Source organism: Urtica dioica, chromosome 9 (genome assembly GCF_054948205.1).
Source record: "Urtica dioica subsp. dioica isolate 48M chromosome 9, U.dioica_male_clone48M_v1_H2, whole genome shotgun sequence".
In the NCBI taxonomy this organism is placed as follows: Eukaryota; Viridiplantae; Streptophyta; class Magnoliopsida; order Rosales; family Urticaceae; genus Urtica; species Urtica dioica.
Genome location: NC_142764.1, coordinates 16015335 through 16041747, shown reverse-complemented (window position 1 = coordinate 16041747; position 26413 = coordinate 16015335). Strand labels below are relative to the sequence as shown.

The 26413-nt window shown below is 38.1% G+C and overlaps 3 protein-coding genes and 1 long non-coding RNA gene across 4 annotated transcripts in view; 3 read left to right on the top strand and 1 right to left on the bottom strand.

The window, feature by feature from the left end:
• The first annotated feature begins 8282 nt into the window (after positions 1-8282).
• Positions 8283-11793, top strand: LOC149385305 (uncharacterized). Its single transcript, XM_089626295.1, has 4 exons — positions 8283-8473; positions 8520-10242; positions 10410-10768; positions 10875-11793. The coding sequence occupies exons 1-4, from the start codon at positions 8283-8285 to the stop codon at positions 11791-11793; spliced, it is 3192 nt and encodes a 1063-aa protein (XP_089482421.1).
• Positions 11794-13385: 1592 nt separating this feature from the next.
• LOC149385304 (uncharacterized) lies at positions 13386-14882 on the bottom strand. Its single transcript, XR_016301491.1, has 3 exons — positions 14820-14882; positions 13971-14206; positions 13386-13817 (listed from the first exon to the last, which is right to left on the bottom strand). It is a non-coding gene; the product is annotated as an uncharacterized LOC149385304 (long non-coding RNA).
• A 4910-nt stretch (positions 14883-19792) lies between these two features.
• LOC149385303 (uncharacterized) lies at positions 19793-21024 on the top strand. The gene is made up of 2 exons (XM_089626294.1): positions 19793-20069; positions 20165-21024. Exons 1-2 carry the CDS (start codon positions 19793-19795, stop codon positions 21022-21024), a joined length of 1137 nt encoding a protein of 378 aa, XP_089482420.1.
• Positions 21025-23017: 1993 nt separating this feature from the next.
• The window catches only part of EMB2369 (tRNA synthetase class I (I, L, M and V) family protein), a 6590-nt gene continuing 3194 nt past the window's right edge, over positions 23018-26413 (top strand). Inside the window, exons 1-12 of the mRNA XM_089626528.1 lie at positions 23018-23397; positions 23516-23660; positions 23764-23820; positions 23943-24062; positions 24157-24261; positions 24377-24600; positions 24727-24790; positions 24859-25013; positions 25212-25476; positions 25587-25781; positions 26003-26082; positions 26277-26339. Of these exons, the coding sequence (XP_089482654.1) occupies positions 23045-23397; positions 23516-23660; positions 23764-23820; positions 23943-24062; positions 24157-24261; positions 24377-24600; positions 24727-24790; positions 24859-25013; positions 25212-25476; positions 25587-25781; positions 26003-26082; positions 26277-26339 (1826 nt within the window). The 5' untranslated portion in view covers positions 23018-23044. The remainder of the gene's footprint in view (positions 23398-23515; positions 23661-23763; positions 23821-23942; positions 24063-24156; positions 24262-24376; positions 24601-24726; positions 24791-24858; positions 25014-25211; positions 25477-25586; positions 25782-26002; positions 26083-26276; positions 26340-26413) is intronic.

Genomic DNA, 26413 nt, shown 5'->3' with positions numbered 1-26413 from the left:
CAAATCGCGTCACCTAGGGTCAGACCCCGCGGGCCTCAAGCAAGTACCAGCCCGCGAGGGCAGGCTACGCGGGCTTCGAGCGGGGCCCGGAAGCCTCGGCAAAGGGATGCGCGGAGTCCAGCTCTCAAGGAGCAGACTCCGCGGATGGCAAGGGCGAAGCCCCAGGGGTTCGTGCACCCTCCAGCGAGGCCCAGCTCGCCTCTGGCAGGTCTCGCGTGCCAAATCGGCGAACCTACACGAGTCTTTAGAATTTTTTTAGTTTGAAATCTATTAGATTTTTTTCTTTACGGAAGTTTAAAATAATTATACTGTTTGTGGTGATTTGTCATAGATGAAGGAGGGGTTTCGTTGACTCCGAATGAAAATCCATTAACTTTGTCGGATATTCTCATCTCACTCCAGCCCCGCATAAGCATCAATGAAGACTGCAAATAAGGCTTGAACAACCCGGGCATTGATGTCTGTTGTATGGAAGAACTTTGAGAGGATCAATATTGATGGTGTGTTCAATACAATTTACATATATTGCAAAAAGAAACTTAACGGGTCATCGAAGGACGGGACGACTCATTTGAAGAATCATTGGAAAATATGTACTCGTCGGACTACATCAACAATATCTCAAATGACATTGAACCCAACAAAGACAACGGATGACAATTCCAAAATTGCTCTACATGCTTTTGACCCGGAAGTTTCAACAATGATTTCATTATTTAATCATTCTAATGATTGTTTGCTTATTAATCATGTAGGTTTGTTTACATGCCTGCTCCAAATACAGTTGATGTTCTTTGGGATAAGTTGATAGAGTCGCTGATGGATTGGGATGTTGATCGCAAATTATCAACTTTCATTCTCGATAATTGTAGCACAAATGATAGCATGATCAACAAGGTAGAAGCTAAACTTGATCGAAATACACTTCTTCTGGGAGGCGAATTGTTTCATATGAGATGTGCTGCTCATATTCTTAATCTTATTGTGAAAAAGGGATTTAGCAATTTCAGTTATGGCATTGAAAAGATTCGTTATAATGTTGCTTTTTAATCGGGGTCTCCTAAAGTGAAGAAAAGTTTGAAGAAACTTCAAAAGAACTTAAAATGAAATGTTACTAAGAAGTTAGTTTTGGATTCTAAAACAAGATGAAACTCAACATATTTGATGCTTAAAGTTGCTTTGCAACGTATTTGGAACAACGAAATACTCAATATGATTGTTTTCCGTCCGAAGATGATTGGAAGATAGCTGCTGAATTGTGCGCCAGGCTCGAGAACTTCAACAACGTGATAGAGATTTTATCTAGTATCAAATATATATTGTTAATCTTTTCTTCATTAAGGTTGCTGAGATTATTGATTGGAAGTCATATGAAGTATCATAAACAAGGGATATGTCAAAATCTATGATTAAGAAATTTGACAAGTATTGGAATGATATCCAAGGAATATTGTCTATAGCGACTGTATTAGATCCCTTGTACAAGATGAAGTCGTTTAAGTGTTATTTTCCTTTTATATACGGAGAGGAACACAGTGTTATGGAAAATGAAAAGGTCTTGGTCCTATTAAGATCATTAGTGGTTGAATATGAATTAAAGACAAAGAATGAAGCGTGCATAAACTCCGAAGAGGGTCGTTTGATGGATGATGGTCGTCCTTCTTGTCCCCCAACAAAAAAGACGAGGTTTGAAGCATTTTTACAAAATGATGATGTTGTTGAGAATATTAAGAGTGATTTGGATTTTTATTTGGAAGAATCTATCATACCTATGAAAGAAAACCTCAACGTATTGAGTTGTGGAAAACCTGCGGAGTAAAGTTTCCGATACTATCTCAAGTAGCTAGGGATATATTTGTTATTCCTATGAATACTATATATATTTGATATATAAAATATTAACCTAAGACTATATATTATTTTTATGACTACTATGATTTTGATGTTGTAATCCAAAAACGATTAACATAAGATTAAAGTAATCATTTAACATAATTATTAAATGGTTTAAATTAAACAAATATGGATATGTAAGAAAATTAGAGTCTGAATCTAGATTCTAAACATGAATAGTAAATGATTGAACTTGATTATAACAGTTATTTTTAAAAACATGATTAACACGACATGGTTACAACATGAATATGAAATATTTTCATTCTTTTAAATATCCCTTATTTAATAATGATATATTTATATGCCTTTTTCATATTTTTCTCTTAATAATACTCCGTGTTTACATATAATTAACACTAAAAATAAATATTAATTTGTAAACAAACTATATATATATATATATATATATATATATAATATAATAAGTCAGAATGATAAAGTTACTATTCATAGATTGTTCACAACTTTTTCAACCTATTACATCATGCCACGTCATAGTTTTTTTTATTGCGTCCATCTATTTTTTTTCCTCAACAATTGCATCTGCCTACACGCATTGCTTCGTAACGTCACAGCCCTTCATCTCCCTCTGTATGCGTTGCGTCTCTTAACTTAATTTTTTCCCTTTCTTCAATGTTTGTCATCTTCGACTGCATCCCCGCGTTCAATATCCCCGTCCTTGGCTGCAAAGGTTTTTCTCCTTGCTCGAATTTAAAGATGAAATTCTAGGTTTTGAGTTTTTTGCGGCCACAGCGGATCTCGATGCCCCATCGCCATTTTTGTACCTGTCCTTGGCTGCAAAGGTAGCTCTCTCCCTCTCTCTCTCTCTCTCTCTCTCTCTCTCTCTCTCTCTCTCTCTCTCTCTCTCCCCTTTACTGTCTAATCTCTCAAATATGTGTAGTGCCCACATGGTGTTTGATGTTTTGTGTATCTAAGAATTTTATCTATTTAGATTTTTATCCATTATTTTTTGGATCAGAATAATTTAAAGATGAAATTATAGGTTTTGAGTTTTTTGCGGCCACAGCGGATCTCGATTCCCCATCGCCATTGTTGTCCATGTCCTTGGCTGCAAAGGTAGCTCTCTCCCTTTCTCTCTCTCTCTCTCTCTCTCTCTCTCTCTCTCTCTCTCTCCTTTACTGTCTAATCTCTCAAACATGTGTAGTGCCCACATGGTGTTTGATGTTTTGTGTATTTGCGGATGTTTTGTGTATCTAAGAATTTTATCTATTTAGAATTTTATCCATTATCTTTTGGATCAGAATAAATAACTCCCCGTGCATACACTGAAATTGCTAATGGTACACAAGGCGAATTTAAAGATGAAATTATAGGTTTTGAGTTTTTTGCGGCCACAGCTGATCTCGATTCCCCATCGCCATTGTTGTCCCTGTCCTTGGCTGCAAAGGTAGCTCTCTCTCTCTCTCCTTTATTGTCTAATCTCTCAAATATGTGTAGTGCCCACATGGTTTTTGATGTTTTGTGTATTTTCGGATCGATAATTTAACTTTAGTTGCAGGGTGGTACAACAACTTGTTAGGGGACTTCTTGAAGATGATAGAAATCCCTACATTGACTACTGCCGAGAAGCTTCTTGTAGACAACCAAGTTGAGGTAAATTCGTTGCTATATTGATGCAGAGAAAAGGTTCTTTTTGTAGTTCCAATATTGAAATTGTGCGCCCCTATACACTGATTGTATTTTGTGGTTAAGGTACAAGAATACGCAACGACTATTTTAGCAGGCCTAATGGAGTGTCCGAGGGTGTGCAATTGGAGTGAGGAACTGGACCTGGGTGAGGCCAGGCTCAGAAAGAGGGTAGGGAGACCGAACATGGGTTGGGATAGGCTCGGGAAGAGGTGAGACCGAACTTCTAATTACTAACTTCTAACTACAAATTCACTAACTACTAACTTACTAACTCGCTCACTCACTAACTACTAACACACACAGTTCATTGTTTTGCAGGATGAAGTACTCTGCAGGCTTCTATGACCACTGATAGAAGCAGAGATTCGGATTGCAAGGTGATCAGAGATGCTTTGGTTGTCTGTTTTCTTTTCCTGTGCTTTGTTTGTGTTCCTTATTTGATTTATCATCAATATTGGAACAGATTCACATTGTACAAAGCAGAGCTGTGAAGCCATTGCTTGAAGATGGTAGCTTTTTGACCCATACACGGCTCTTTTAGCGTTAAAGAAAGCTCCACGACCACTGAATCGGGTACGCGATGCCACAGCGGATCTCGATTCCCCATCGCCATTGTTGCCCTCTTCTCGCTGATGTTCACGCCGTTCCCACTCTTCTTGGGTTGGGGATAGACTTCGATCTTGATGATAGTGAAGGCAATAAGCTAAAGTTTCTTATTGGAAGCTACAATATTCATGTGGTGTTTTATTTGTCTGCAAAGCTGATATAAAACTCGTAATCTGTACTTAACAAAACTGATTTTGTTGAGCAAGATTCCTATAGCGTATTGTGTGGGTTCAATGTTTTTCAAGATAGACACAAATAGAACAGACCAATATGCATTGCCTATCATTACTGCTCCTTTATCGTGAAGGCAATTTGCTTCATTTAAATATCTGGCTCATCTCTAATTATCTCCGATTCAGACTGCTCTCGATGCAGACAGATATTTAAGTATTTTTATTATTATTTTATTTATAAATTCTTATTATTCATTGTGATTTTTTCAGGTTTCGTGAAGTTATAAGAGATTCCTGAAAGTTGGTTGATAATTTGCATAAGAGATGAAAGTCCACACTCACAGATTCCAACGTTTAACTAATGGATCATGCCATTCGGGTATAGAAAAAGGTAAATTAATTATTTGTTAAGGTTATTAGCTCAAACTCAGTCTTGGGATTTTAGGATACAATATTTTAATTATTTACTGATTACAACTACAAACACCACGTGCGAAGCACGTGTTCCAGACTAGTGTATATATATATATATATATATATATATATATATATATATACACACACACTAGGTTGATGAACACGTGCTATACACGTGCTAGCTCTAGCACTTGATATCCTTTGACTCTACAAGAGCATTTTTGTTCTCAAACTCAACTGCATCAATCACCAATACTAAAATTTCAAATAGCCATGACAAAAACACTGCCTAGAATCGGGATGAACTTGTTTGATGCCCATAATTATAAATAAATATGTAATCTGAAAGACATATAATTACATTAAGCAATATATTTATAATATTGATAGATATAGAAGATTCGGAAGGGTATTAAAAAAACACAACTAACTGATCACTATAGTTTATAGTGTGATCTTGCAGCTAGTGACAGTTTCCAAAATAAGGTAATACAAAAAACAACCAACTGATCACTAAATATATACATTATTTAGTACTAAGAGATTGTAAAGTTCTTTCACATGACTTGGATGATAATTTTTTCTCATCACTTGGACGATGGTTCTTTCTTATCACTTGCTTTACATAAAGTTCTTTCTCATCACTTGGACGATGGTTCTACATCAAACACCTCACAAAGAGATTGTACAACATATTTGAAGTGTGTGGTGCTTTGATATCCTGATTTTGTCATTTTTACTTGTATCATGTATTTTTTTTGTTGCTCAATATCGCTATTTTGCGCAAATTTCTAACACTTCCCTGAAAAATAAAAGGATCATATGAATAAATAGCTACAATGTATTTCTATTTATATGTTTGGTGATAAAAAGGTAGTAGTACTTACATCAATTGTATTTTGCATTAGTTGATGTGCAGAGCAATTTAAGACATGTTAGCATTCTCCGCAAAAAGAGTAGCAAATAAAGTTCCCGAAGAGTCATGAAGTTCAGCCTCTATACGAGATATGTTGGTGAGTAAGAGTTATATGATGAGTAGCAAGAATTATATGAGTCTAATTTTATGTGTTCTACTTCTATATTCTAGTTAGTTTTTAAATTCCAAACTATGTACCTGGGTATAGCTTTTGTGGACAAATGACAGTGTGAGCAAGTGAATATGTGATCACATTCTTCGTCCGATGATTTGTGACATTGAGAACACGCTGTGTACCAAAATCTTAGCCGCAAGTTTATAACTGAAACCGATGCTTTAATCCAAAATATGTTTTCTTGAAAAATGTTTAAATTTGAACGATAATGTATAAAACAATATGCGTGTAGATTTGGATGATGAAAATAATTAAAGAAATAGGTAAAATTAGAAAATTACACTCTCTGGCATGTTTGATATGTCATTGATTAGAATAAGTTGGTCTATATGTGGTACCATGGCTTGAGTTGATGAAGATGATGAATTCTCAATATCTAAATTTTGTAATGTGGCTTTGTTCTCAATAACCCTGTATTATTTAAGTTTGAGTATGTTAGCTTCAATCTTAAATGTTGTGTTCTAAGTAAAATAGGTACTAACCATGATTGAAGTTCCTTGGCATATTCAATTTCAGGATTGATCAAGAAAATACTGTTTGGTTTTGATGATAGAGACATACCTGCACTTTTTTTTGTTAAAATTTGGAGGTTAAAAAAGAAGCATGCAATTAGTTCTATTGAAACATGGATTACAAAAATTACCGTTGAAGTGAGTTACTTGCAAATGTAACGCCACAATGATCGGATACGAATAAATTATATCGGCAATCGTAGCACATTCGTTTGCAACGAATTTCTCCCACATAGTAAGTAGAATTGGTTTCAATATATTAAATTCAATCATCACGGTAGAATGTTTAAATAACAAAGCTGATTTACTATGTAATGAATATAAGAATTTTTAAAAAAATGGCCGTCCTTACTCTTGATTAGTCAGTATTACCTCTTGGATTTGAGTCGACCCATACTGTGTTGGTATACGCTTGATATCTCGAATACCAATAACTACTCCCATGGTGTTCACTGTATGAAAGTTATCTCAGTAACATTAGTGGTAATTGGGAAAATAGGGGAAAAAAACATCAAATGACTCACCAAGACTTTCAGAGCCTAAATGACAATGAAGATCAGAAAATTTGACCAAGTTGTATGTGTAAGGATCAGCAATTCCAGGATCATTGACGGCATCCTCAATCATAGTCATTTCGTTGATAGTCCATTCAAAGTTGTTATCTACGACTCGATATTGAGGTTTTACAATTCTGACATTGGCGTTGGATATGTGATAATAGTGTAGCGACTTCAAAGTGTCTTCAAATAACTCAATATCATTGAATAAGATAAAGGCTATTGTTGAGTGAATTAAAAAGAAATGAAAAATATCAGGAATTATGGAAAAAGAAAAATAAAAATATAATTCTAAAGAGAAACAAGATATTACTTTTTTCTTCTCCCTGGATCAAGTCAGCGACAGATTGAGTATGATTTATATTAAAGGAGGACTGATTTTGACATGTTTGAAGTCCATGTTTTTTTTTGTTTTTTTTAGAGTACCTTCGTGCCATCCGAAATCTCCGTAAGGAAACAACAAAGGATATTGTAAAGGATCATAACAACCAAAATAATATTTAATTCTTTGTGCTCTTCCTGAATGTAAATATACAATTATGTCATGACTATTATATTCTTTTGTGATATGGTCATTTAGGTATATAGCAGCGACTTGTGAAACTGAAGGAGTATTATACACTCGTTGATCAAGCTCCACAATAGACCTTAAGCGAATTTGATAATGTTAAAGTCTATCTATATCTTTAAGATGACGGAAAAAAGAAGCGTATGGATTAACTTTTAAGACATCAAGTAGAATTACAATAATATTTGGATTTAACTTAGGAGAGTCGTTGATTCTATTTTTTATTTCATTATATGTATCATAAAATATAGTTGTAGATTTGCTGGAGACTGATCCGATGGCAAAAGGTCATTCATATAATGATAAATCTGCCCATGTAAACGAAAAGTGTACACACCTCTATTTTTTATGCACATCTTTATCGAATTTAGCTCTAAATGAAGTAAACCCAAAGCTATTATTGTATGTTCTTATATACTTTTGAAATTCCAGAGATTCATAAGACATAAAAGTATATAATTCATATAATTGAAAAGGTATTTCATTTGAAAGTAGAGATATTGTTCCATCAGAGCAACAAAATATTCTGCTTTCGTGTAAAAACTTCTTGGCCTTACAATAGCCACATGTTGTAGGTGAGGCGTTTGTCCTTTAGTGTTTCTTTTCTCTCTAGTTCCCAGTCCAAGTTTCACTGAAGTGGTGAGGTGGTGTTCTCGTTGTGGGTTGCGCTGGTGTCTTGTTAGGGTCTGGGGAAGGTCTGTTCTGGTGTGGGGCTAGTCCGATCGGGAAGGATTGGCTCCGGGGGATAGTGTTGGGATATGCAAGAGGCTGATAGAGGTTTTGGGAAACACGAGTGAGTTTAGCTTGGGACTATGGAGAGAGTCGAACAAGTTGAGGATGAACTTGAGTACACAACATCGGTGCTGGCGTCGAAATTGTTGATCTCGGAATGTACTGACGCGGATGGCGAAAGAGAAACGACCCAACTGCTGGTGGGGAAGATCCTCTCGTCAAACCCAGTGGGGGTGCGTGGGATCTATGATGTGTTCCTGAATTTGGAGATGTAAGAAACCTTGGGTTGTGAGGGAGATCAAGCCGGGTTTACTCAGGTTTACCTTTGGTACTAAGGAGGACAAAGAGCGAGTGCTAGGAGGTATCCTTCGTAATTTTATGGCAATGTCCGGAGGAATTGACTTGGGAGCACAAGGCGGTCACTTCACTTGGTCGGACGGCAGGAGTCCCGAGGTCCGTGTTCGGGAGAGGCTTGATAGAGCTATGGCAAGTCCGGATTGGATGTGTATGTTTAGCAAGGCCGGGGTGCGGGTTCTCCCGATCCTTGGGTCAGACCATGCCCCGATAATGCTAGATTGTTTCTTGAAAGAAGAAAAAGGAAGACGGCCGTTTCGGTTCTACGAGGCGTGGGCGGACAACCTGGAGTGCCGTAATATCGTCAAGGAGGTGTGGAATCCGACCGGGGTGGGCTCCGGAGGGGGTCCTTTTATGGCTAAAGCTAAGCGCGTGGGTAGAAGGCTCCAAGTGTGGCAAGATAAGGTTTGGAAGGACATTCAAACTAGAGTCCAAGAGCGGGAGAAGGAACTTCTAAGGATTCAAAATGTGAGAAGATCGCCGGTGAATGCTAGACGTGAAGTAGAGCTTCAAGCGGAGATGTTGGAGCTCAATCGATCCGTGGAGAAGGTTTTGAGGCAAAAATCGAGAGAAGTTTGGCTAAAGGACGGAGACGCTAATACCCGATTCTTTCACATGGCTTTGGTCATTAGAAGGAAACGTAATTTTATCGGGCGACTCAAGAATGATGAGGAAATGTGGCTAGACTCGAGGAAAGAGATTGGGGGCTACTTGGAGGAAAAATTTGGCGAGCTTTTTGAGTCGTCGGAGCCGGAGGTTCCTTATGACTTGGAGGGACTTATTATGCCGTGTATAGGGGAGGAGGATAACGCTGAAATCGAAGCCATTCCAAGAGAGAGCGAAATTAAGAAAATGGTGTGGGCTATGCCGACACTCAAGGCTCCGGGTCCGGATGGTCTCCAAGGCATTTTTTATAAGAAATATTGGGATGAGGTAGGAACATCGCTCGTGGAATGCATCCAAGGTTTCTTCTCTTCGCTAAATCTTGAAGAAAATTTGAGCTTTGCTCATATAGTGCTTATTCCGAAGACCGGGGGAGCGGATTCCTATGACAAATTCCGACCGATAATTAGCTTGTGCAACTTTAGCTTCAAGGTCATCACGAGAATTCTCACGGCTAGACTTCGAAGATTCCTAGAAAGACTTATCTCTCCGTACCAATCGGCTTTTGTGCCGGGGAGATGGATAGCAGAGAACACTATTCTTGCTAGGGAAGTTATGCATAAAATGAAGAAAATTAAGGGGGTCGGAGGTCTTGTGGGGATCAAGATAGACATGAGCAAAGCCTACGATCGCATGGAGTGGAGCTTCTTGTTGACGGTGCTCAAGTGTTATGGCTTCTCGCCAAGGGTCGTGGAACTCATTCGTCAATGCGTGTGTACGGAAAAAAGCGCGATCCTACTCAACGGAAGTCCGCTCAACTCTCTTACCCTCAGGAGAGGGCTTCGGCAAGGGGATCCACTTTCGTCTTATTTATTTATTATTGCAGCCGAGGTGTTGAGCCGGTTGTTAGGCCGGGAAGAAGGTTTGAGGAAGTTCAACGGGATAAAAATCGGGAATGGTGTTCCGAGTATTTCTCATCTTATGTTCGCCGATGACACCTTCCTTTTTTGTCGGGCTAAGACCAAAGAAGTGGAAGCGGTTTGGAAGTGCGTGGATACTTACCAACGGTGGTCCGGGCAAAAGGTAAACTTGAGCAAATCCGGGCTAATTTTTTTAAAAATTGTGGCTTGGGGGTGAGGAATGAAATAGGTACAAGGCTCAACATGAAGGAGTGCAATGAAGATATGATGTACCTAGGAAATCCTCTCATGGTGGGGAGAAGCTGGAGTGCTTCTTTTGCTTATTTGAAGAAAAAGGTTCATGATAGGCTCGAAGGGTGGATGGCTAAGTCGATTTCGAGAGCCGGTCGAACTACGTTGGTCAAATCGGTGATTCAAAGTATTCCATCTTATGCCATGGCTACCTTTATACTTCCGGTCACCTTTTGCCGGGCTCTAGATAAAATGGCGAGAAAATTCTGGTGGAGTAGCAAGAATGGTCATGGGAACTATCTCTCTCTTCTCAAATGGGATGAGCTTTGCCAGCCGAAGGATTGTGGAGGACTCGGATTCCGGAAATTTGAGGAAATGAATTTGGCTTTAATGGCGAAGTTGGGCTGGAATATGGCTGCGAGAACAGATGCGATGTGGGTTAATTTATTGAGAAAGAAGTATTGCAAGGAAAAAAGGCTTCTTTGAAGTGGAAGTTAAGAGCGGCCACTCGCCAAGTTGGAGGGATATTGTGGCATCTCGGGATCTCATTCATGCTCACAGCAGCTATATCATAGGAGACGGACAGCGGGCTAGAGTTTTTCAAGACTCTTGGATAGGCTCCAACCGACGTGTTACGGGGCAAGTCAGTGGGGCTAACCAGGACATGTTGGTAGCTGAGTTGATGAAACCAGGTCAAAGGCTTTGGGATCACGATAAAATCTCGGGTTGGTTCTCGGCCCAGGCGGCTAAGGAGATCGAGGACGTGCGAATCACGAAGGCCCCGAGGGAAGACAAGCTGATTTGGGAGGCGACGGAAAACGGACTTTTCACTGTTAAGTCCGCAGCGGCTTTGTGTAGGAGAGCTCCCTTTGATCCTAAGGCCGAGATGTGGCGGACGCTCTGGAAACTGAAGATACATGAGCGATCGAAATTCTTTCTTTGGCGAATAGCGACAGATTGCTTACCGACGGCGACCAAGTTGCTGCAGCGGAGAATGAGTAACGATGAGCTATGTAGGGTGTGCGGCGGAGAGGCTGAGACGATACCTCACCTGTTCTTTGAGTCTGAGAACGCCAAAAGGCTTTGGTTCTCGGAGGCTCGAGGCGTTCGATGGAGGCCGGGAAGCATGCCGACGGGATTCGATGCGATTGATACGGTGCTCCAGATGAATGTGGAGTGGACGAAGCGAAACAAGATGCAAGATGAATTCATCATTATAGCTTGTGTGATTCTTGAAGAGATATGGGCTTGGAGGAATAATTGTGTGTTTAATCCGGCCAAGAGGAATACGGACCGATCCATAGCTAACATTCGGGCTGGTATAGCAGAACGGGACCGGACTCGGCGGAGCTGCGAGAGTGGGACGGGAAAGGAGTCGCGGGTTGATCATTGGACGAGGCCTCCAGAAGGTGTTTTGAAGATTAATACCGATGCTGCGTTTGGTGTAGGCGGGGCTGCGATAAGAGTCGTGGCTAAAGAATAGGCTGGAGAGATCCGCTGGATTTGGTGGGCTCCGGTAAGAGCTGCGTCGGCATCGGAGGTAGAGCTGTTGGGGGTGCTTCAAGCGGTCTTGTTGGCGAAATTTCGAAACTGCAGCAGGGTGATTATCGAAGGCGACAACAAGACGGTTATGGACAGTCTTCAAAAGAAAGGCCGTTGTCCGGCATAGAGACTACTCCCTCTTTTTACTGAGATTGCGGACTCTCTAGATAATTTTACTAGTATTTCTTTCAGTTGGTTGAGTAGGAATACGAATAGGGAAGCCCATGAGGTTTGTAAATGTGCGGCGAAAGATCGTGTTTCCGGTTTTGTTTCTTTGGGGGATCTCCCGCCCCTTGTGCGGGAGGCTTTTGGACGTGCGTTAGTCTGAGTTTTGGGCAAGTCCCGGTTTCAAAAAAAAAAAAAAGCTCTGTATATCGCAACTATAAAGGACTAAAAAAACCATAAGTTAGGATCGACAAAATTGATGAAACTAATTACCATTAGAAGAATATAATATCTTTCAAGTTTAGTGCAACAATGGCACCAAGAATAGGCAAATTTATGTGATAATAATATAAGTTCAGAACTGATACTTGGACTAATATATAAAAACACAACAACGTAAACCATTATTTCAGCAGTTGGGAGATCCTAAAACACTACAATCAAAACCAATAAAGCCATTTATAATATAAGGAGTCTAGTATTCGAAACAAGCTCTGAGGGTCTCAAATTCGAAAAGCCCCAAATATAGAACCAAAATTCGGAGTCGAGAAAGAAAACAAGAAGAATCTTGAGGCTTCCTGACTCAAACGATTTATCTTTTGAGTTTCAACATCTCTGAGTCCCAAGAGACGTGGTTCTTCTTCAATTCCTTCAAATTCACTTCAATTCTTTGGTCTGCGAATCTTTCGCACAAATGCATGAATAACATCCACGTTTGACATTTTATCAAACATCTGCCAAGCGGTCATTATTTCTATGGAAAATGCAAACTTTAGTTCGATGAATCATCTCCAAAATCAGATGCAAATACAGATGAAAACAAAATTAACTTGGATTTATTGAGACTTCAAATTTTAAAGAGACCAGCTATCAAGATTATTTACATTAATATATTTAATAATTAAGTCAATCCAATCCAATTCAATGATATGCTCTCCAAAAATAATTTAATTATGTTGAGGAGTACCCTGTACCCATATACACAAAATAGAAAGGGTGCGAGAAAGAAACAGAGGAAGAGAGAGATCGAGAAACCTGTGTACTCACGGTGGTTCTTCTTCACTTCCTTGAGATACGTTGTTCTTGGTCAGGGCGATTTTTAACTCATGGTGGTTCTTCACGTTGTTCTTGGTCAGGACAATTTTTTTTCCTCCTTTTTGGTTTATTTTGCGTGAAAGAAGGTAAATCTTCTTCACTTCCTTGAGATACGTTGTTCTTTGTCAGGGTAATTTTTAACTCACGATGGTTCTTCACGTTGTTCTTGGTCAGGGCGATTTTTTTTTCCTCTTTTCTAGTTTATTTTGCGTGGAAGAAGGAAAAAATGAGATAAAAGCCTTTAGAATAAAGTAGAGGCGGTGAATCCATATTATTATATATATATAAAGGAGAATCCGGAATCACTGTTCACGCAGACTCATATTACTGTTAAGTCTACAGTACACTTAAAAAATTTGACAAAAATACCCTTTAAAAGTCTCATAATTACATGGCATGCCAATGTCATTCTGATTAAAATATTACAACTACTCCTAAAAGAAAAAAAAATTCACAAAAATGCCACTCTGACTTAGAATATTCTGGAATACAAACCGACATCCACATATGACAGTTTTAAATCGTTGGAGCTGCCCGAAGTAAATTAATTGTCTAGAATTCTCCAGATATTTGCATTGCAAAAATCATCAACAGCTATTTTATGAAATTTTTGGAAAGTTTTTCATTTCTTTCCAAGCGGCCTATATATTCCATGCTCCTTCACCGAAGAAATCGACACCAACTTCTGCTCTTTCGTCTTCAAAACTACAATCAGACCAATACAACAAATTCAGCCATTGTACATCAATATGTAACAATCTGACCACAATTAATTTCTATTTGTTGTGTTTAACTTCTTTTTTTAATTTTTTGTTCATTCTTTTACTTTTTTATTTTTATTTTTGTACATTCTTTTACTTTTTTTTGTTCATTCTCTTTGTTCGGTCTCACTTTTCCTCCATCACCACACGTAACAAAATCAGACCTGATCGGCGAGGTAACGTTCACCCGTGGATCAGTTCGAACCACCACTTGAAGTTGAAGATGCGGCAATGGCAGTCCTCGAAGCCGAGTGTATGTGATCCGCAATACTCAGCCTAAGATAGTAAATAAGCCGGAAGATCTAGACCTTCAACTACGACATCAGCGCAGAACTGATCTTGACGAACATGGGGAAATGATCAAGTAAATTAGAACAGTCTGGAGAAAAAGTGTATATTTCAGAATAGAACAAAAAAAACGTCAGAGGAAAGGGAACGACAGAATATCCGAAAGAAAGTTAAAGACGAAGAAAAAGCCTAATCAGAGAGAGAGAAAAAAAATACAATCGAGAACAATCAAGAGAAAGAAAGAAAAGCTTAGTGTTTGATAGTTAACTCAAAAAGTTTTTATTTCTGTTTTCTGTTTTCTAATTTTTGTAGTTGTACTGAAAAACTGTTTTGTAGTTGTTTTCAAAAAGCTATTTGATACAGTTTTCATTTTTGTTTTTGAGAAAGTGAAAAAACTGAAAAATGTGTTTGGTATAGTTTTCATTTTTGTTTTTGAAAGAATGAAAAGAGAAGATGAGGAGAAAGAGAAAGAATTTTTTTTTCAAAAACACATTTTATTTGTTTTCAGTTTTTTTACTTTTTTTCAAAACAACTTCAAAATTTTTTGAAATTTTTTTCCAAAAACTTAAACCAAACATGTTTTCAATTTTTGTTTTCAATTTTTTCAACTCAAAAACTAAAAAATTGTTTTTGAGAGGAATACCAAACATGGCCTTACCAATTTTGATTATAAATAAAGTTGTCTGGACTCATGAGAGATTGAGTATCGCACAAAAAAAAAATAGATTATTAAATTGTTTTGATAGGAAAGGATTACCAGAAGATCCTACTTGATGAAGTTCAGAAGATCTTCCCCTTAAAAAAATAATAGAGCATCTGTCAACAAATTAGAAATATATAAGCTTTATTTTTATTAGTCTTTCTATAGAAAATTGCTTAATACTAATACCCAGATAAGTGTTTTACCATGAAAAAATAAAATAAAAAAATCCCTCCATAATATTTCCAAAAAAATGTTAGCAGAACTTAAATCACAACATCATCAAAATGAGACCTGATCGGCGAAGTAACCTTCACCCGTGGATGGAGAAGTGGTGGTCTCATTCTTTTCGTTGATGAGAGGCTGGGATTTTTTGGGAAAAGTTTTTTGCATCAGAAAGAAAGAAATATTTTTCTTATAACAAGTTAAATACTTATTTTTCTTATTTTGGGCAAATGAAAGAAAAAAAGAAAACCCGACAGAGAATCAAAAAGTAGAGGTATAACTACTGAAAAATAATACGTTTGAGATGCGATTACTGGTTCAAATAAATCGAATACGAACTGTCTGATACCGAGACCGATACCATAGACGTTTCACCGCAGCCACATATTTCTACTATGTCCGAGACTATGGCGTGCATATGTATTTTTGGTGGTATTAAAAAATGGAGATTTCGCCATTGACGATCGGTATAGAGAGAGGGGGAAGCGGCTGTGAAAAGAGAAATGCAGAGGAGATAATGGGATAGTAGGGTTTCAGATGGGCTTTATAAAAGCCCACTATTCTTTTTTAAAAGAAAGCCCACTAGAATAATACACATTTGTAGAGCAATTTTAATACAAACACACAAAAACATAGCATCATAGACTGTATTTGCAACTTTGCATAATGTCTTCGATGTAGTTTCTCTTATATTTACAATGATGTTATTGATCTATTTCGTATATGTTTTGTATCAACTATCTCAAATTACATGTAAAAAACAATAAAGAAAAAGGTGTAGAAGCTAAATATTTATTTATAATTAGAAATGTGTATTTTATAAATAAAAAAATATTTGTGATTTTCAATAATAATACAAATATTAACTATGAAGAAAATTTCCTTACTTAGATGTATATATAATCTATATTTGCAATTTTGTATTTATTCTCTATTTGATTTTTAGAAATAGGATTTGTAATATGGTAATTATTGTATATGTGTATATAATTTTTTTTCATTGAAGTAAAATAAAATATAACATTGGTACAATTTGAGTTGTACAATTCAGTCATTATAAATTAAGATATGTAAATATATGTATGAAATATTATTGATGTAATCTTAACAATTAGTAAGTTATTTGACGTCATGTTCATCATTAATTTTTTTTTTATTATTTCAATAATTTACTGTTAAAAGACATCAAGCAACCCGCGGGCATTTTGCTTGTTTGATGAAGAAAAAAAAAAGACATGAAATAGGCATATAATTACGTCAAGCAACTATGTTGAAGGTTATGCGTGCATGTGCATATATGTAGAGGTAATAACCACAAAAACACCTTTAATATACCTTAGTATGTATGTGGTAAGGTATACTGACCCCAATTTTTTTACGATCCCTGAAATATTGACACTATTTGACATTTTTTTAAATATTCGGTAAAATTACTATTTTATAAAATTGAAAAGTGATTTTTAATCTTTTAATTAAAATTTTAAAAGTTATATTTTGAAACTTTTTGTACGTGACTTTTGCTTTTGGTTTATACTTTTTTTTTTCTCTAACTCTTTTATTCTCTTACTTTAACTTTTAATTTTAATTATCTTTATATTATTTTATCAAATAATTTATTTTATCTCACCAAAATTTATAATTTATTTATTACAATCTATAAACACTCATTTAAATATATTTTTGATATAGCTAAGAATATCTTATTATTATTATTAATTATATTTTATATAAATAATTATTAATGAAAAATATTAATATATATTTTATCAAATACTAAATTTGCTTCAGCTAACAGCTACAACTATTTTACAACAGTTTACAAAACACTTATCTGCTTTTGAAAACAACAGTTTTTTTCTTATAGCAGAATCTAAAAATATTTCTTTTAAAAGCACAACAACGTCGAACGGAGTCATCATACCGTAGTATTGAGGAGTTGATATGGTTGGCTTATTATTTTAAATGGTGGATATTTATGTTTTTTTTTTGTTTTTTTTTTCAGGTTTGTTTTACAAAAATTTAGCGATATAAGCCACATAAACTTAAGTGTTTGCGTTTTAGCCAACGTTTTGTAAATTTTTCGTAAATAGCCAACAACTATTGTAAATATTTCGTAAATAGTCATATTTACTATAAATTTACTCTTGCGTTTTTTTATTATTTTGATAGCGTAAATAGATTTAAAATGCTATTTACAAAAAATTAATGAAACGTTGATTATTTTAAAATTTCTAACGTTTCATATGGCTATATAGTCACTGGACCCTTTGTTTTAAAATCAATGCCTATTTTTAGTGTAAAATTATATGCAAAATGATATCAAGAAAAAAAAAAACATGAAAGATGTATGGAAGCTTACAAATAATATAATTTTTATTTGGGACAATTAGGCTAATAGGCTATCTAGCTATTTTAAAGTTTGGGTTGCAACATAGCCTGATTTTCTAAAGTTGAGGCAAAATAGCCAAAATTTGACAAAACCCCCAAAATACACACACACAAATACGCGTTGTCGTCGTTCTCCTTGGCAACCAAATCGCCAAGTCTTCGATGTCGAAGGTCATCACTTCCTCCTTCTTTAAACTCGCGCCCATGGTGACTCCGGCACGGAATTGATGCCATGGATTCGGAATCGACTTTCTCCGGCGCGGCTAGGGTTTGGCCGAGGTCCAGAGACGTGGTCGCGGTCTAGATCGAGCTCGAAGGAGCTCTGAATCCGTAGCCGCCATCTCTGTTGTCCTTGTCGCGATTAGGGATTGACCGAGGTCCAGAGACGTGGTCGCAATCTGGAATCGAGCTCGAAAGAGCTCTGAATCCGTCGCTGCCATCTCTGTTGTCTTCGTCACTTTGGGGATTGTTGAGATTGTTCGTCATCACCACCACCATCGTCGATTGTCATCTCCATTGTCATCTCTGTCATCCTTGAAGGTGGTTTAATCGTCGATCGTCATCACCACCACCATCTTCTTCTTCTTCTTCTTCTTCTTCTTCTGGTTTATCGAACAATTAAATTTTTTGACATCTTCTTCTTTTTCTACTTCTGGTTTATCGAAGAGTGGATAAATTTTTTTGAAAACAAGATTAAATTTTTTCACATATTTTTTTTTCTTCTTCTGGTTTATTGAAGAGTGGTTTAATAAAGAAAGTGCAGTGGATTAAAATTTTAGAAACTTAGATTAATTATTTTGAAAATAATTAAGGGTATATAATGTAATAATTTTACATTATAAGTGGCTAAATGCATCAACTTGTGAAATTTTGGTTATTTTGCTAAATACTAAGTTTGAAATGCCTAGTTCATACAAATTTTTTTTTTTTAGAAAATAGACAAAGTTTCATTTTATTAAAAAAATAGCCTATCGGGTCGAAGTAAATTAAATAAAGTGTAATTTAATTTCTTTTAACATGGTTTAAGTGAATTAAATTACCAATTTTGTCCGGGGAGGTGTTTTTTTAATAAAATAAAATTTTGGTTAAAACCTTAAAAGAAAGTAGCGAATTAATTGACCGGTTGTAACTGGGATTTAAATCCCGGGGGAACCGGACGGGAACCGGTCCGGTTCCCCCTTTTTTGAAGTACCCGGCACCGGAACCACCAGAACCGAAATTTTTCGGTGATTCCGGGGGAACCGGACACCGGGATCCGGGAAGGAACCCGGTTCCCACTTCCCGGTCCGGTTCACTTTAAAAAAAAAAAAAAACCAGCTATAAAATGCCGGATCCCCTTTGAAAGTTGTCATTTGGTTCGATTTTGGCTAGACAAATTCCCGACGCAGCTCAAGCCTTTTTTTTCCCAGATCCCGGTTGGATCCCGCCAAACCGGCCCCTTCCCGACGCCAGCACAACCATTTCTTCCTATTTCCCGCCTTTCCCGGTGAGGTTCCCGTCCTTTTTGAGTTTTTTTTGATGATTTTGAGTTTAAATCTTGAAATTTGTTGATGATTTAGAAGATTAACTATAAATTGATAGTTGTGACTAGTTAGTGAGCATGGATGTAGTTTTTATTTAAAGTTTGTGTTGATGTTTGTAATTTTTTTGTATTAAATCCGAATTATTTAGTAATTTTGTGATTAGTTAGTGATGATTAAGGTTATGTTAACCAGTTTATTGATTTATGAAGAAATTGTTATGAATTGTTTTTAATTTTAGAGTTTGTGTTGATGTTTATAATTTTTTTTTATTTAATCCGAATTATTTGGTATTTTTTTGATTAGTTAGTGATAATTGAGGTTATGATGAACTTGTTTATTGATTTATGAAGAAATTTTGTGACTTGTTTTTAATTTTAGAGTTTGTGTATATTACAAGTTGATAATTAGTTAGTGATATTTGGTAAATGTTATTTGTTAATTTGTAGATTACAAGTTGCAAGAATGTCGGCCCCCGACCCAGCTAGGAAGTATTGCACACCCATTCCCGGAAAAAGTAGCGACCACCAGTGCATATTTTGCGAGCACATTATAGGAGGTGGCGGCATCACGAGAGTGAAAAACCACCTAGCCCATGTAGACCCAACAAGGAGTGTCAAATTCTGTGAGAAAGTCCCTCATCAAGTGAAAACAGAGATGCAAGCTTTACTTCAAGGCAATGTCGTAAAAAAGAAGAACAAACAGTCGTTGGATTCTACGCTTCGCAAGACATTAACTAAAAATGTTGGCGTGGAAGAATCAGAAGAAGAAGACTACGAAGCGTAATTACGAGTAGTTATGAAGAGGTCAAGACAAGAGGCGGTTAAGACGGAATGGGAGGCTTGGATGATGTCGGGGCCCGGCAGTGGTTCTACGGCAAAATCTCCACCAGCTGCTTCGTCATTATATAAGTCAGCGAGTGCGAAGCAAACAAAAATTGATGAGATAGTTGATCCGAAGAAGAGAACGTGGCTCGGAAGACACATAACAAAATTCTTTGTTAACCAAGATGTGCCGGCGAGTAAGGCCGCCTCGCATGAGTTCAAAAACATGATAGCGTCCGCTCAAGATCTAGGTAATACTCAATTCGTGATAAGTAATTGTATTTTCATATTGTCGAATCGCATGTGTTCTTGAAACGTTAACATGATGTATATTGACATATTGCAGGTCCAGGCGTTCCTATACCAACTCCGTATGAAATTCATAACAAGTACCTCGATATAGAGGCTGCAGACGCGGAGAACTACCTTGAACAACAAAAGAAGCGGTGGGTAAAATACAGATGCACCATACTCACTGATGGTTGGACGGGGCCGACCAGACTGAGCATCATAAACATTATGGTTTATTGTGCTGGTGCAACGGTGTTCTTAAAGTCCGTTGATGCGCCAAAGCATACGAAAACATGGGACTACATCTACGGAATATTGAGGTCAGTGCTCAAAGAAATTGGAAAACACAATGTCGTCCAAGTTGTGACCGACAACGGTTCGAACTACAGGAGTGCCGGGTTGAAATTACAACGCAAATACCATGTGTACTGGACACCCTGCGCCGCACATTGTCTAGATCTGATGTTTGAAGATATTGGGAAGAGGGATAGTGTTAAGCATACTATCAAAGTTGCGAGGGATGCGACTAAGTTCATCTACAACCACAACACTGTGTTGTCCAAGTTACGGGAGACATCCCCAAGTGAAATCATCCGTCCCGGCGCAACAAGATTTGCCACAAACTATCTAGCTCTCAGAAGTCTCCGAGAGAAGAGAACTGCGTTGAGGACGATGTTCAGTAGTCAATGGTGGGATGATTCCAAATTGAGTGCAACTCCTACAGGTAGATCCGTATCCGAGACTTGTTTAAATCTCAGATTCTGGCATTCGGTGGATGAAGTGTGTGCCATATTCGAGCCGATGTACACCACTCTTCGATTAGTGGACACTGAGGTGCATCCCACGATGGGATTACTATACTACGTCTTCCACGAGATGAAAAAGAAGTTGGAAGCGATGAGTGGGAAGAAATGAGTTGTCGACATCGTGAACCACAGATGGAGTACTCAAATGGAACATCGACTACACATTGCAGCTTTCTTCCTAAATCCAAAGTTGCTGTTTAACCCGGATATAACCATGAACAATACTCACGTGGCCACTGTCACAAAGGTGTTCGACTTCTTGCATCCAGATCTTGATGGGTCAACTCTTGGGAGAGAGGTATAAAACTATAAATTGTTACAAGCTATATCACATTATGAATATATGAGTCTTATTTGATTTTCTAATTACAGTTAATCGCATTTCGAGACGCTCGAGGAGACTTCTCACAAAGAAGTGTTGTTTCGGCACGAGGCACCCTTTGTGCAAGTAAGCTTGTGAGATGAATTATATGCATTAACTATGTCATGGAATGGTAAGAAATGACATGATATGATTTATGTCACATGATTGCAGGTGAGTGGTGGGAGCTTTACGGAAATTGGACCTCGACTTTACAGACGTTAGCCATTCGAATTTTGTCACAAACTTCATCCGCCTCCGCTTGTGAGAGGAATTGGAGTACATTTGCCCTCGTCTACACAAAACAAAGGAACCGTCTAGCATACAACAGACTCGAGAAGCTTGTTTTCTGCTCATACAACATGAAGTTGCAGCTCCGTGAAGCAACTCGGATTCACGACAACAACCTCAACTCGATGGATCTTTTGGATATCATCGAACGAGCTTTCGAACGCTCGGGGAATGAAAATGAGGGAGACGGCGAAATGCTCCGCTGGATTGACGAAGTTCACATGGACGACGTCAACCAGAACCCGGATCTGGCAGTAGCTGAAGCGGCTCGAGAGCATGGAGTTGATCCGGAGCGAGTGCTGAACGAGGACGTCCAACCTCAACGCGGATCCGGAGACAGTTCGGATTCAGATAGCAGAGGTTCAAGCCGTAGATCAAGCGGAGCAGGTGGAGGTGCAGGTGACGGTGGATCAGGGGGAGGTGATGGAGGTTCCTATCGGTCTGGGGGTTCCTTTACTGCTGGAGGCACCTCATTTGGTGATGTCGGCAGTGCTCAACTTGGATACGCACCATTGCAAGAAGATTTTGATCATCTTCATCACCCTGCCTTTTTTGATTCAGGATACGGGCGCAGAGGTCAGGGCGGAGGTATGAATGATGCCATGTCATTTACGTCTAGCAATGACGTTGATGACTTGTCCTACAACTTCGGATCGATATCAATTGGTCCTCAAGGCACGGAGTCCTCTTATGATGACGGATCTTCCAGTTACAACCAAGACTCCAATGCATCAACTCACGCTCCCGAAACGGTGCGACCATATCCAGGTTATCCCATCTACTCCATGTCTGTTTGTTCATCTCAGTATGAGTACGACTATCACTTGGACAGGTACTTTCGTGCATGTGCTCATTATATGACTTGGTATGATTACTGTATGACCGGTGCATACGGTCGCTTTGAGTAGTCATTTGTATTCTTCCTTTGTTGAATTTGTTGAACTATAGTATTTGGTGGATTGTGTTGAACTTTATCATTTTGGTTTGTACTATTGAACTTATTTTTTGTTGTGTTTGTAATTTGATACTGTGTTGAAACATTCTACACTATTTTTAATTTTATGAATTTTATCCTACGTACTTTGTATGTTTTTTTGTATATTTCTTTTCTGAATTCCCCTCGGTAAATACAGTATTTGACGGTATTCCTCTAGGGTAACGGTAAGTTCAACGGTACCGGTTTCCTTTTTTTTTTCCCGCTTCCCCCGGTATTACTTTACGGTACGGGGGGTTACCAGTAAATTCGAAAGTTCGGAACGGTAACGGTAACGGTATTTCGATCATTAACTTAAAAAAAAAAAATTAAGGGGTCTTTATCATAAAACGACAGGAAGTATAAAACGACAAGGTGATAAATTTGAGCGCCAAAGAAAAGAAAGAAAGATGTGTTGGTTATCTCATCTCATCCGTTATTTTGCTCACTTCATGTTCACAGACAAAACAAAACCCTCCCAAACCTCTCTCTCTCCATGTGAACATGTATATTCAGGCAATCCAAACGCACGCGCTTCCACCGCCTCCGATTCGGCTCGGCTCCGGTCGACCGCCATTTCCGTCCCGAGGAATCGTACGAGCTCGGAAGCTCTCGCCACGCGCCAAACCTCGCGGTCTCGGCGCGTTATGGCTCAGCCGCGGAGCCGTTAGATGCTCGGCGGAGAAAGTCGAACAGAATGAGAGAGAGCAATCCGGAGCAAGACGGCCTTACCCTTTCCACGAAATCGAGCCCAAATGGCAGCGATTTTGGGACGAAAACGGTACTTTTCTGACTTCGGAGAACGTGGATACCTCAAAACCTAAGTTCTACGTCCTCGACATGTTTCCTTATCCCAGGTTCGTACATTTCTTTCCCCAAATCGGTGTTTCTTGTTCGTTTTTTTTTTTATTTTTTTTATTTTTTTTTTAATTCTAGGTTTTGTGGTTATTGTGTTGTTGTGGTCAATTGTTTTAGTGGAGCTGGATTACACGTTGGGCATCCACTGGGATACACAGCCACTGATATTCTTGCGAGGTTCAAGAGGATGCAAGGTTACAACGTTTTGCATCCGATGGGCTGGGATGCGTTTGGTTTGCCCGCTGAGCAATATGCCATCGAGGTTGTTCAAAAGAATTTGTTTTCGTGTAGTGCCTTCATATATTTACATTGGGCATTTCACTCGTTTGCGTGTTTATTGGCTGTTTTTAATCTATCCTTTGCAGACAGGAACACACCCGAAGATCACGACACTGAAGAATATCGACCGCTTCCGGACCCAGGTTGGTGAACCTTTTTTCTTGTTTATAGACAAATCACTGAACAAAGATGTTACTGTTATTATTGGTTTAGTGGCCGGAGTTGTTTGTCCCAAGTCCATCAAACATGTTACATTTGTTTGCAGCTTAAGTCGTTGGGTTTCTCGTACGACTGGAGTCGTGAAATTTCTACAACAGAGCCAGAGTATTATAGATGGACCCAGTGGATTTTTCTACAACTCTTGAAGAGAGGATTGGCATATCAGGTCTGAGTGGTGAATCACGCAGAGTGTCTTGTGTAATTCTTTGATAAATAAGTAAATAAACAATTTTGATTGATTTATTTATTTCTGGTTTCAGGCAGAAGTGCCTGTTAATTGGTGTCCGGCTCTTGGTACCGTGTTAGCAAATGAGGAGGTAGTGGATGGGGTGAGTGAGCGCGGTGGTCATCCAGTTATAAGAAAGGTATGTGCTATTCTAGACGTGCCCTTCTGTAAATTTTTTGTCAAGAAACTTACATACCTTAATTCCAAAATCTGGATGGTTTTATAATTCTACAGTGTCCTTGTTTACCAAGCAGCCGATGAGGCAGTGGATGCTCAAGATTACTGCCTATGCGGATCGTCTACTAGAAGATTTGGATGAACTTGACTGGCCTGAAAGTGTCAAGGACATGCAAAGAAACTGGATCGGGAGGTCCGAAGGAGCTGAGATGGAGTTTTCCGTTCTCAGTGACGTAGGACAAGAAAGAGACATAAAGATTAAAATCTACACAACAAGACCCGACACTATATTTGGAGCAACGTAATAAATCTGAATCCCCGTTAAAATGTTTATAAAGATCATGTATCTGATGTGCATGGTAGCACGAATTTTGGAAGATAGTCTCTGGATGAGGACTATTCTGATTCATTTTTGCCTTTCGTGCAGCTACTTAGTCATGGCGCCAGAGCATCCTTTGTTGCCTTCAATGATGACATGCCAGAGGAAAGATGTATGAACTCTATTAGCCTTTTCACATTCATATCTTACATTGGTATTCAGAGGGGCCACTGATCACAGGTGGAGGAGTACATAGATCTCGCCTCTCGAAAGAGTGAACTTGAGAGGACTGAGCTTCAGAAGGAAAAAACTGGGGTCTTTACTGGTTGTTATGCTAGAAATCCAGTTAATGGAGAATCAATCCCGATATGGGTCGCAGATTATGTATTGGGAAGGTCTGTTCGTCTAGGCTTTGAAAATTTCGTTGTTGGTTTCAGTGTAAATGTGTGCCATATTTACCTTTATGTTGTTGCTAAAACTAAATGCATTGTTATTTCCTTCATTTGCTAAGCAGTCTCATTTCCTTCATTTGTTACTGAAATTGAGCACTTTTTTGGGTATTACTCTCAAGTATGATTTTGTCGTTGATGCAGTTATGGAACAGGATCAATAATGGCGGTACCTGCACATGATGTTCGTGACTATGAGTTTGCTACTAAATATAAGATCCCGATTCGATGGGTTGTGACACCAGATGAAAAAAAGCTTGATAACCCTGGAAAAGCTTTTCCGGGTGAAGGCATAGTTGTAAATTCTTCGAGTTCAATTTCTGGGCTTGATATTAATAGCTTGTCTAGCAAAGATGCTGCCTCCAAAGTAATTGAATGGGCCGAGAAAACTGGAAAAGGAAAGAAACAGGTAATTTTATCATATCCAAGTTTTACAATTTATGGATTGTGCGATTAATACGTTTAGCTCCTTTAATATACAACTATTATCTTCACATGGCTCAAACTGTATTTGTTTAGGTGAACTTTAAGTTGCGAGACTGGCTTTTTGCTCGTCAACGTTATTGGGGCGAACCTATTCCTGTTATTTTCTTGGATGATACTGGTGAAAGTGTTCCAGTTCCTGAAACTGAACTGCCCCTAAAGTTACCCGAGCTGGACGATTTTACTCCTACTGGAACAGGGGAACCACCATTGGCAAAAGCAGATTCCTGGGTATCTCTCTTTTCTCTTCTCGTTCTTTTTATTGCTTTTAATGGTCTGAAAAAAAAAAAGCTTATGCTTTGTTCCTTACATGTACGAAAAGCATCTTCAGCAGGCTTCAAATGACACAGAGTACTTATTTATATACTTATTGTATTGTCCTGAACTGATTTCTCTCTCTACCCTCTTAAGGATATAAATCTACACAATTAAACGCTTACCAATCATTTCAGGTTTCAACCAAAGATCCTTTATCTGGAAAATCTGCTAAACGAGAAACAAGCACGATGCCACAGTGGGCTGGTTCTTGCTGGTATTTTTCTTCTTCTTCTTTTTTCATGACATTAGTAACGTGTGTGATTTTGTAAGCCGTCCACCCCATTATTCGCAATCACAACAATTTTGATCAAAATTTATTTCTAATTCAAGGGTCGCTTGTGAAGTTGAAAACCTAAGAACTAATTGAGATGCCAAAGTTTTTTACTTTTATACTTTATTTTTGTCCAGGTACTACTTGAGATTCATGGACCCCAAGAATTCGAAGGAATTGGTTGAGAAGTCGAAAGAAGAGTAAGAGATTTAGTTATTAACACAAGTGGCTCTTGTCTTCTTTTGGCTGGATTTATAAAAATCTTCTAAATATG